General features: G+C 45.1%; 1 protein-coding gene across 1 annotated transcript in view; it reads left to right on the top strand.

The window, feature by feature from the left end:
* Positions 1-1,973: 1,973 nt before the first annotated feature.
* Positions 1,974-12,388, top strand: part of ATG14 (autophagy related 14) — a 1,873,818-nt gene continuing 1,863,403 nt past the window's right edge. The window contains exon 1 of the mRNA XM_069637604.1: positions 1,974-2,334. Within this exon, the coding sequence (XP_069493705.1) occupies positions 2,126-2,334 (209 nt within the window). The 5' untranslated portion in view covers positions 1,974-2,125. The remainder of the gene's footprint in view (positions 2,335-12,388) is intronic.

The following is a 12,388-nucleotide window of genomic DNA, read 5'->3' as shown; positions in this document are numbered from 1 at the left end:
TCACCACTCTGAAAATAAAAGGAACTGCACCAGTTAATAACACCATTAAGAAAAATTAGGTGAAGTATGGAGAAATTAAAGTCATTCAACTTTTGAAAGTCACTTAACTATTAAAATGTCCCAATAGTCATGAGGGTAGAGTTTCTGATATATTTTTTTTAATTCGTTTTTAGAAAATATGTTGCAAATTGAAGACACATTGTTCTTTAGCTCCTGAAGAAGAGATGGAATTCTCGAAATGCATAGAGCTCTTTTTAAAGAATATTTTTGGTTGTTTACACTACTGTATATTGAATTGTAATTAATACAAAACGCGTAGAGCTCTTTTTTTAGAATACGACTGTATATTGAATTGTATATGGCATTGTAATGAATATGTTATGGTACTAATAACATGATGTATCACTGAATTTCTAAGCTACTCATGTTATTACTAGTAAAATAATTACTGTATACACAGAGAAAAATGTATATGTGTATTTTTTGGAATAACAATTGTTTATTACATTATATAAGACAAACTAAATAGTTGACTGAAGTTTTCTTCAGTATATATAGGCGTGCATGGGACAGGAGTGTCCATAGGTTATGTATGTAACATTGAAAAGAAGGAATGGATTACTGGTGGGGAGGCTGGGACCTCATTCTGGAACACGAAAGAGGGACTTGGAGATAAAAGTACTGTGACGAGGAAGAGCTCACTGAGGTAATGTGCATATAATCATTGTTTTAAGTAGGCTGCTGCCAGCGCGGAATGGGCCCCTACCGTCTCCAAAAAGTGGGGCTGAGCCGGGGAACCTCGTCCCACCACACCACAGCAGGACACATTATCCCACCATGGCCGCATCCGTGACAGGAGATAAGCCTGCCATTAAGTCAGGCAAGCTGAGAGAAGTGCCAGCCAGCCACAGCATCGCTGTGGCTCCTGGCACTTTTCAGTCAATGTAACTTCCTCTGGTGACCCTTCACGCAAGGGGTCACCAGTGGAACTTACTGTCCTTATGTTTCCCCAACTCCTCCCCAGGTCACTGAGACGTCTTTAACCCTCAGCAAACCTGGGGTCTCTGTGACATATTTCTAGGTTTATAAAAGATGGCTTGAAAAGTACACAATTCAAGCCATCTTTTATAAAGCTTTGCCGACGGACAAAGACCCCTCGAGCTTTGTACGTCTGCAAAGCTCTATAAAATATGGTTTGAATTGTGTACTTTTCAAGCCACCTTTTATAAACATAGAACTATGATACACATTTCTATGTTTAAAAAAGAAGGCTTGAAAAGTACACAAACCATAGCAACGTACGCACACAAATATATAAATTCTATATAGTTTTATGCCTACCTTCCTATGGTTTGTGTACTTTCCAAGCTATCTTGAAGTACACAAAACATAGTAAGGCATGCAAACAAATATATATATATGTAAGCATTCACATAGCTCTCAACCATTTGTCTTGCAAAGGCGGGTGAAATGACCCGATTTTGTTTTTGGCGGGTGAGACGCCCATTGGAATGAATGGGCGTGCAGGAGGCTTGGCGGGTGAGTCAGCCCTTTACAAGGCGGGTGACACCCGCCAAAAGCGTGTGAGTTGAGAGCTATGGCATTCATGTATTACCTCACTATGGTTTGTGCACTTCAAGATAGTTTGAAAAGTACACAAACCTTAGTAAGGTACACATACACATATATAAATACTTAAATAAATGTATATATTTGTTTGCATACCTTACTACCTACGGTTTGTTTACTTTTCAGGCCGCCCCCAAATGAGCCCACCTCTCCATTTCTCACCACACTTAAAGCCCTGCATATAAGGTTTCACTTATGCTGTTCGTTGCAAACCAAAGTTGGAGAACGCTAATGCAAGGCACAGCCTTGACATGTATTCAAAACCGATGAAGACTGAAGCAAATGTTAGTAATTAATCAATCAGTCTACAGATGATAAAAACCCAAGAAAAAAGATTTAGCCTGACCCTAAAATGGCCGCTCGTCTCGACACTGTGCCCTCATGCTTACCATATTGCTGCGGTCCAGAGTTTCCATTCCTGCTGTCATCAGCTGGACCCATAATGCCCCGCTTTGAAAACAAAATCCCACGTGACTGATGCACCTACTTTGCAATCATGGCTTCTTACAGTGGAAGAGGTTCCCGAGTGTCATTCGGGGAGCCGCAGAGTGGCACTGGGTTTATAGAGGTGGTGGATGATGCGGAGGGACTGTATGTCGCTGTGGAGCGCTGCCCCCTGTGTAACAGCACCCGTCGACGACTGACCTGCGCCAAGTGTGTGCAGAGCGGAGACTTTATTTTCTTTGATGGCCGGGATACGGAAAGGTGAGTGAGTTCAGGGGGACTGAAGGGATGGTGGTAGTTCTTTACCGCATAGTTATCGCGAAAGCTGGTTGGGCAGAAGTTATGTGACCCCCTCCACCCCACCTAGCATCAACGCACAACATTTTACAACCAGAGAAGGATATGATGTTGGTCTTGTTGTGCAATAGTATACGCTGCAAGATATGTTACAAATATACCAGCACGGCAGCTGTGTTCAAGCGGCTCACTTGCTCTATCACACATTACTTTCCGAGTTACGTTAGGTTGTAAGATCCAACAACAGATCACACTAGGTTTGTTTTAATAGAGGAATAGAAACCATTTCTTGCTTTGACCGTTCAAACGATCCCGAAATATTTTAATTGAAAAGTACAAGTTAATAGCAGCATTTTAACGCCCAGGAACCCACATCACGACTTGGCATGTCTCAGAGCTCAGTGTTTGCAGAGTGGATGTGTTCCGTTTGCTCCTCTGAGCTGTCAGTACAAGTGGCGAACTAAAGCAAATGTCATCATATAATCTCAGTTTTGGAAACTGCCTCTACTCGTCACGAACGTTTGACAGATGTCAGTGTCCACCCCCCCCCCCCTTGTGTTTTTGTCCATGAATCGTCAGTTCAGGTGCTGCACTTCATAGCAATCTATCATAAGTGTTTTTTATGGAGCATCACATACATTTTGATTTACTTAACCACTACGACCCACACATTTTCACAACAGTAATCTTGTAACGGACAGTCACCCACCCGTGTGCTAAAATTGTCTGCTCCAGTTGACACAAACTGAAGATAACCTGGGCATTTGTCCATCTTTGTACCAACACATTTGCTCATTCTCTTTGCCCCTTCCGATATTCCACCGAGTAAGGTGCAGAATGAAACATGTCTTCTTTGTTGGCATAAAAAGACAGCAGATTTATTTTCACAACATAATAAACTAAAACACAATGCAAACAAACTTTGTGAAAATAGTTCTGAAAGTGCGACGACTGCTCCGTGTCCAAAACTTGCTTCCCCCCTTTCCCAATCGAGTCCACAGTAGGCCGAAGCTCCCCCAACCATTCTTGTCTGAGCCCCGCCTGCCCTTGCAGGTGTTTCTGGGCTGGGGCAGTGCCGTTTATTCGGGGGAAGCTAAGCCCTCATTGCTACCACCAGCGCCCCTGCCGCTTAGGCCCCCAAGAAGTTCTGGTCCCGAGAAGAGCAAAGACCCTTCCTGCTTTCTCACAGCTCATTCGGAGTCTGTATCTTGCCACTGGTCGCCAAAACACTGCCTCGCCATTCTGCGACATCAATGGCCAGGCACTGCCATTCCACTGTTCTCTTAGCAGGGTGGGTGGGTTGCAAACAAAAAACGGGTCCTTTGGTGCGGCGGGCGTCCTTCTGATCGAGGTGGATTCTCCTGCAGCTGGACGCCTGCCGGCATATATGCAGCCTGTCAGGCCCCCTCCTATTGTTGCCTTTCACGGGCATTTCCTGGTGTGCTTCCCACCCCTCAGGCTGCATTCAGCACATCTCCTCTTTAACCAGGGGGAGGGAGGAGGACCCTGCCCACGTTATTAGGGCGTCTCCTCCAACTTTTACATTGTCACCTCCAAAACTCCCTTATAGGTGAGATCTGCTGCTGCCGGATAGCAATGTACTCCAAACGTATTTATGTAAACTCATGTTGCGCCGAAAATGTGGAAGCCGGTCGCTCTAGTAATGCATATCAACATTGCTTGTATGTCTTTGTCTCTGAATTTGTTTCTTCTTATTGATATAATAAAGCAGTCGACACAGTAATTCAAGGATTTGTATTAATACAGCATTGTAGAATGGTGTTGTGCTTTATGGATACAGGTTTGGAATGCATGAGGTCCGATTGAATGATGCAATGGAAGTGGGTAAAGTGTGTGGAATGGAGTGATGGGGTGTTGGCCAACTCATATTAACAAATACCATTGCTCTGTGTAAAGGGAAGCTCAGAGTATGATTTGTTTGTGTAGAAAGATGATGGCGTGTTGTGCTTTGCTTTATGGTTGTATGTAGGTGTGAAATGTATGAGACCAGAGTGAATGATGGAATGTTTGTGTGTGTGTGTGTTCGAGAATTTTGTGTCCCAGGTTTTCCAATACTGGCAGTTGGAAGGATGTAGCCTGGGTGGTGGGAGTGAGTAGGTTCCTGTCCTGTATCGTAATGGATTCATGCAGTAATTTAATAAAAGGACCCTAAATGAACTGACCCTCGGTGTCTTGGATCACCATTATAACAGCAATGAGGATGGGATAAAGGTAGATCTATAATACTACTAAGTGATGCACATGTCATTCTAAACAATATATACACACATTCTTAATTAAATTCTCATATCTGTGGGTGCAAGGTCCCCAAAAGCACTACCTGGGGGGAAAAATCGGTCCATGAGAAGAACCCCCCCCCCCCCCCAACTCCCCACGAGGGACTGCACATCAAACTGTGTTCAAAGAAACAAACCACAAGATATATTATACTAATGTCTTTTTTTTTTTTTATTCACTCCAAAGGGCGTTTCAGATCCGCAAAGATACGGCAGTTTAGATTCAGCACATGTTTGAATCGCTTGACTCGTTTCAGACAACCGGTCCCTTTTCAAGAGCACATATCTGAGAAGGCATATCAATGAACAAACTAAAACCACAAAAGACATAAAAATGAAATGAATACAGAATTCTTCCTAATAAATATTTAAGCACAATACGCACAAACTCATGTTTTCCAAAATCATAAACAATTATACACTAATCCATATTTAATGAAACCAAGATTACAGAACATCCACATTTCACAAATGTCTCGAAAATAACCTGTCTAGAAAAAAGAAACTTTAAAATATATAAACTGTAAAAGCAAAATAATAAACAACTAAATCAATACTCCCTTTAAAGGCATAGATCACCAGGCTTCAAACAAATAAATAAACATCTACGCAACAGAGGCAATACAAACAAAACCTCATGCTAACAAAACATCACTAAAAAATAAATCCTCAAATGAAAAGGAACATTTATTAACCAAAATGATGACATAAGCTTTTTGTGTCACAGTGAATTTAAACCATCAATAACAGCAGAAGGTCCAATGCAGCACCAATAATGGTGAAAAACGACATTAGAAAAATGAGTAAAATTATAGTACTGCCCCCTCACCAACACCATTGTACTGAAAATCTATAACTAGTCGATCTCATAACTAATCTCTAATTTATACTGCTATGTCCCAAAAAAACACCATAAATCATGTAAATACCATTTTCAAAATCATAAGCCAACCATCTCTAAATATAAAACAAACTGTCAAGGCCAAATACATAATGACGTGATGGAACCCAAAACGACCAAAAGGAGCTAACATAAGACAAACATCATATTACAACTACTAAAATACAAAAAGTCTAACCACAACAAAAAACAAATAAAAAAAGCTCTAAAAATAAAAAATGGAACTAGAAATAACACATAAGAAGAGAGGCAAATAGGAATGAAAATATAAATAGGAAGAAAATAGTAATACAAATAAGTAATAGAAAATGACAAAAGGAAACATACAAATCAGAGACAACTAAATGGAGACATTTTTATGGTGTCTCTCCTACTCTCTCTCAGCCTTGCCTCTATAGGCCTCCTGGCCCTGTCTTCACTTCCTATCGAAACTGGACGACTTCTCCTATCTCTTGACCTCTACTTCTAAACACCTTCTCCTTGGAGACTTCAACAACCACCTCAACTCCACTCTCTCTGCCTTCACACTCTTCTGTGATCTCTCTCCCTTCTGGCCCTACCCACTCTGCCAGACACACTCTCGATGCCTTCATTCATGCTGATCTTCTGTTCTCCAACCCGCCCTCTACTCCTCTCTCCTGGTCTGACCACTCCTTTTTCTCTTTCCACTTGGGACCTCTGGCCCCCTGCCCGAGCCTCCTCCAGCACTGCCTGCCTCCTTCGCGGTCAGAAGAAGCGAGTGTCAGTTGCTGCGTTTGCCTCTACCTTCTTCCCCTCCTGTTGATTCTCCCACTGACTCTGTCCTCGACAGTCTCCACCTTGCTATCTCTAACATCCATGACAATTTAGCCCCTGTCATGAAGATCCGCCTGAAACCTGCCTCTAAGCATAACAGTTGGTACAACTCCAATCTAGCAGCTCTGAAGCTCAAGTGTAGAGTTGCTGAACATAAGTGGCAGACCTCCGGCCCATCCTCTGACAAACTAGCCTGTTGCCTCCTCCAAAGAACATCTGAGCAGGAGCCTCCCACCATCATCACTCGCTGCTGGATCAGCGTTTTCACTTTGTTTTTGCAAGATAAGCCTTTTGGCTTTTTAGGGACTGATGCTGTGTGTTTTAAAATTAATTAAAAAAAAAAAAAGAATCCAGTCGGACCGCCCGCACGCACCATTTTACTTGGGTGCTTGTTCCTATTTCATCTGTGCTGTGCACATGTTGGTGCAGTGATCCCTGGAGGTTTATAACCCCCAGAAGCAACGTGGCCTTTGATTTTGCATCCAAAACAGCATGTTCCAAAATGGCTGACGCCTTCTGCATCCCGAGTAGGAAGCCCCCATCTACAAGCTGCCCTCCTCTGATTGGCTGCCACTTCATCTAAGGGCCAATCGCTAAGGCCCGAACAAAGGCCCCTGTCTGTGACTGGCAGTGCTCTGGGCCCAACTTCCCAAAATCTGCAGTGAAAATGCTCCCAATTGGCATATTTCCATTCAATGCTCCTCTTGACTGTCTTCACTACTCGTGCCATCACGTGAGTAATGTTAATTAATGGCTGCCTCAGCTCCACTGAACCCATTTCCTCTGCCTCTCACCTTGCAGATGCCCCATGCTCTTCGGTGACTCTCCATTCTGCTTTCACTCACTGTGACTCATTCTCACTGTCACCAACTACTGTGTTGCTGTGCAGCACTGCCTGTGCTGTTCCTCCAAGACTGTGACTGATTGTGTAAAAATCGTTTTTAGTATGCCTCCTTCCTACATTTTTGTTCTTGCACCTAATGCCCTTCTGGATCAGGTTCAGAACTGTGCTTTGCAGCATACTCACCCCCACCTCACCTCTCACTTTCTCTCTGCCTTTCTCTTCCTCCCTCGTTCTGAGATGGCACTCTCCATTTGCCCTATCTTCTCCAACTGCTTCACCATCACCTATCCTCCCTCTCTCGCTAAATATGGACATAAAAATCATAAAAAAAGACATCCTTGTTGCTAACCCAGGCCTCCCAATTGCAGACACCTATGTCAGTGCATCTTCAAGAGAAATCTTCACTGACCTCCTCTTCTCCATCCCATCTCCCGACCTATGGACCTCTCGCCTCACTGCCACTCTCCCACCTGACACTTAAACTTCCATTAATGGCGGCACCAAGTGGGAAGTCCTCCTTGCGGGCCTCTTCTTGCTGCTGTATCAATGTTTACATCATGGGCACAGTCCTGGTTCAAGGCTCTCAGGCCAAGCTCCTCCTATTTGACCGGCTCCTGCCTTCTCTCATCAACTTCCTTCCTTCCCCTGCCCCTCCTCCTCCCAAGACGGGTGCCACATGGCCCGATACTCCGCCTCAAACCTTCAAATGCAGCGAACGTCTCCATCTGGCAACCCTCCACTCACTCTCAACCATCAAACGTTCTGCTGAAACCTGCCTTCTCCTTGAAGAAACTTGCATGGACATACTTGCACTGATGGAAACTTGGTTCAACGCCAGCTCAGTTACTTCCTTCGACTCCCTCCTCCCAGACGGCTATAAGATCTCCTGTAAACATCGACCCCCCACTGTTCTGGCATTGGAGTTGCCTTAATCTTTCCAGAGTGGATTCCTTCTACCATCTTCGTCCTTTGAGAGTCTAGTGTGCAAATTGGTCATCTCACCCTCCTCCACCTTGACCATTGCTACCACCTACTGCCCCCCTGGCAGTTCTTCTCTTTAGCTATCTGAGTGGGCAGACTTCTCTTCCTCCCTACTCTCTACCACCTGCTACGACTAGGTGACGTCAACCTCCACCTAGACTCCCTTTGCACTGCAACCACGCTCTTCACTGACCTGCTCCTACCTATTAATCTCCATTCTTCCCTCTGGCCCGATCCATTCTGCTGGACACACGCTAGATACCATCATCCACTCCAACCTCCCTCCCTCTTCTCCACTGGTTACCCCTCTCTCCTGGTCGGACCACATTCGCCTCAGCTCCCGCTTGGGACCCTATGGCCCTGTGACAACTCCTCGTACAGCTCTGCCAACCTTGTTCATGAACATCCATCTGATGAAACGAGTGTCAGCTGCCGCCTTCTCTTCCACCTACATTCCCCCTTGCCCGCCCAACACAGATGTTTCCGCTGATTCTGCCCTCAGCAACCTCTACCTGTCCATCACCAACACCCTTGACATCCTTGCCCCAGTCATGAGGATCCACCTGAAACCTGTGTAACACCTGGTACGACTCTGATCTAGCAGACCAAAAATGTAATTGCAGGGCTGCTGAATGGAAGTGGCACACTTCAGGCTCACCCTCTGACAAACTGGCCTGCCGCCTAATCCAGAGACAGTACAGACTCTCCATATGTGCCAAAAAAGTGCCCACATTCAGGCACGAGTGTCCAGTGCGTCCAGCAACACGGCTGAACTCTTCAAAATCTGCAGGGAACTTGCCAACCCATCCGCAGCATTCTCTGCCCCTACTCCTCCCCAGGCCCTCTGCAATGCACTCGCCTCTCACTTCACTTCCAAAACCCAGGACATAATGAACAGCCGTGTCATGCGCTCTCCCAACCCCCCTCCCCCTTCCACCCCCCCACCATTCACCCTCCTCCTGTCTTCCCCTAAAGAAGTCACCAGAATTGTCAACTCCATGAAGGTCTCGTCCAAACAGGTTGCTCCTTACTCCTCCAGAACCATCCAGGAAAATATCGCCTCTCACGCCCCTGCTCTGGCTGATCTGTGCAACGATTCCTTTGCTACTGGTTCTTTTCCTTCCTCCCTCAAGCACTCCCTTGTGCAGACCCTTCTTGCCCAGCCAACTACCGCCCCATTTCCATCACCCTCATCCTGGGAAAACTGCTTGAGAAGCTGGCCCTCCCCCAACGAAACTCTCATTCAGAACTTGTCGGCGTTCTACATGACCACCAGTCTGGATTCCGAGCATCCAAAGGCATGGAAACTGCTCTTCTGAACACCCATGAAGAACAGCTTGCATCCCTTGACTCCAAATCCTCTGCTGTCCCCATCCTTCTTGATCTCTCTTCTGCATTCGACACAGTGAATCATTCCATCCTCATAAAAAGGCTCCATGACACCCTTTGCATCAAGGAGCTAGAACTGGACTGGCATACCTCCTTCCTAACTGACTGTTCCTCCACAACCATTCTGGGCCTTTTCTCCTCCCCTTCTTCCTCTGCTATCTGTGGCATTCCCAGGGCTCATTCTTTCGCCCCGGCTCTTTAACATATACCTTTCTCTGCAGGCTCCACTCATTTCCTCCTTCTCCCCCAACTCCCAGTGCTACGCTGACAATACACAACTTTTCTTCAAACTTCCCACTGACGCCCTTGCACCCTCCTTCATCCCGGCCTGTCTCTCTGCCATCCAGGCCTGGTGCACTGCCAATGACCTCTGCCTCAATGCCAGCAAAACAGAGATTCTCCCTAGTGGGTCCGCTGCACCGTACTTCTTCCCTGCACTCAGGCCTTCCTCTGTGACCCCCCCTCACCCCCTACCTGCCCCCTACACTGTAGCTAGGACTCCTGGAGTCATTTTACACTCCTCCCTCTCCTTCATCCCTCGTATTCAGGACATTGTCAAGAAGTCCCACTTTCAGCACTTCCTTCTCAAAGGGACTCTACCCTTCTGCCTGAAACTTAATGTTACCCGTGCTCTGGTTCTCTCCAGGCTAGACTACTGCAATAGCCTCCTCCTTAATCTTCCTTCCTCCACCCTGCAACCCCTTCAGCTAACCCAGAATAGGGCAGCAAGACTTATCCTTGGCCTCAAGCCCAGGGATCGCATCTCTCCTGCTTCAAAAAGCCTTCACTGGCTCCCGATCTCAGCACAGATTACATTCAAATCCCTCTGTATCATGCACATGGCTATCTGGGGCCGGGGACCACTCTTTTATATTCAACGCTTCCTGGCCAAATACTCTCTTTCTAGAATCCTCTGTTCCTCCGGTACCAACTCCCTGCATGTTAATCGCTTTGCTAAACAGAGAGTTGGTGGGCAATCGCTTTCGTCGGCTGGCTCCCTCCTGTGGAACAGCCTCCCTCTCCCGCTGCGTCTTGAGCAAGACCTCCTTAATTTCTGAAAAAGTCTCAGGACCTTTCTCTTTACCACCTCCTTCTCCTCCTCTCTTCGCTGCTTGTGTCCTCGGGGGGCCTTGGCCCCCCACATCTCTCATCGCAGCCACTCTATTTTACTGCACTTACTTGGCCCACCCACTCATCAATGGTTGCACTTACGTTGTTCTCGTCTTTGCACGTACCCTCCGCACTTCAATTTACTCTGTGAGCATCAAAGCACCTTATCCATCACCCCTCCCCCTTCTGCAGTTGCACGTTCTGAAATCTCACAAGGCATACGTTTTGTCTCCCCTTCTCTTCTCTTTATTCTCATTATTTGCTTGTACTATTAATGCAATTATTTATCCTTTTGTAATTAATTGTCTTCCCTTGTCCCCACCCTTTTTGCCCTGTGGGCGCTTTAAAACACTTTTGCTAATTGTATAAATGCCTAATTAGTGACAAAGGCAATAGCGTCTCTCCATCCGCTCCAAAAAGACGATCCACGTTCATACCCGCATCTCTGGAGCCACTCTATTTCTTTATTATTGTCTGGCATATGCCACTTCGCATTTTGTTTAATCATGGTTGGAGCATTTGAATAACAGCCCTAATGCATTTCCTGGACGATGTCTGGGACCCAAGGTGCCGCCTCCCAGCGACACCCTACGCACTGAGGCTATACTTGCACTGTTCACCAATGTTAGTCCCCCCCCCCCATATTGTTTACTGTTTTTCACTGTCTACCATATTTGATTATGTCTTGCTGTCCAGACAACCACATGACCTGCGATAGTATTTTTTCTATTATTTTATATTTTATTTTTCATTTAAATTTTGTTATTACAATTACGGGTACCCATTGGTGATGCCCCAAAAATACTTTGTTTGCTGTTTTTGAGGGCCCTGGCTGACTTATCATCATTTTTCATGACCACCTGCATCTCTCAAATACGAGGTGGTCACGTGCTAAACAAAAGAACCGTTGCCCAGACAACAGCTTCACACGGCAGTCAGAGACACTGCCCTGGAGCTGCACGGTGAAGGAGCATTGCGCTCTGTGTAATACAAGGTAAGAGTCTGACCTCAATACTTCCCTCTGACTACGGATGAGTGCATTTAAAGACCTGGTTTCTAACTGGATCTTTTATGATCGATCCACAGATTAGCTTCCTTGCAAACACGAGTGGATTTTCTCCATTCCTTCGTGTATTTTGTTATCTGCAACCTACTGCTGAGTGGGTATGAACGCAGGACGTTCTGTTTTGCACTACTGGTCACACCTATGAGGTAAATCACGCCTGATATATTTTTTTGTTTGATTTACTTATTTTATAAAGCACTTACTGCATATATTTTTTCTCTTTTGCTTTCATATTCACCCATCATGACATTTCTACTGATTGGTATGTTTTCTTTCATTTGTTCTTCAATGTGTGTTTTTGTTTTGATTGTTACTATTATGTGAATTTATTATGTGACATATTTACTTGTTTGATTTACACAATTAGACTTGTCCTGATGAAGGAAAGAATTTCCGAAATGCATTGGCTTATTTAGTCTACTTCATTTGGATTGTGGCAACTGCTTCCTCACTAAGGATTATTAGTGATAGCTTTACATTTGAATTACCATTGATAAATCATTTTGATATGAACCAAACAGAGTCATCTTCTTATCTTTAAGATGTATGATACACTATGAATACCTGAGTATATCATCCTGAACCAGAAAAAATCACTTGCCCATGTTGGGCCCCATATGAGAGCGGTTGTGTGA

Source organism: Ambystoma mexicanum, chromosome 14 (assembly GCF_040938575.1).
Source record: "Ambystoma mexicanum isolate Mex_15411 chromosome 14, UKY_AmexF1_1, whole genome shotgun sequence".
Lineage (NCBI taxonomy): Eukaryota > Metazoa > Chordata > Amphibia > Caudata > Ambystomatidae > Ambystoma > Ambystoma mexicanum.
The sequence above is the reverse complement of the archived record's forward strand: the minus strand, read 5'-3'. Positions and strand labels throughout refer to the sequence as shown.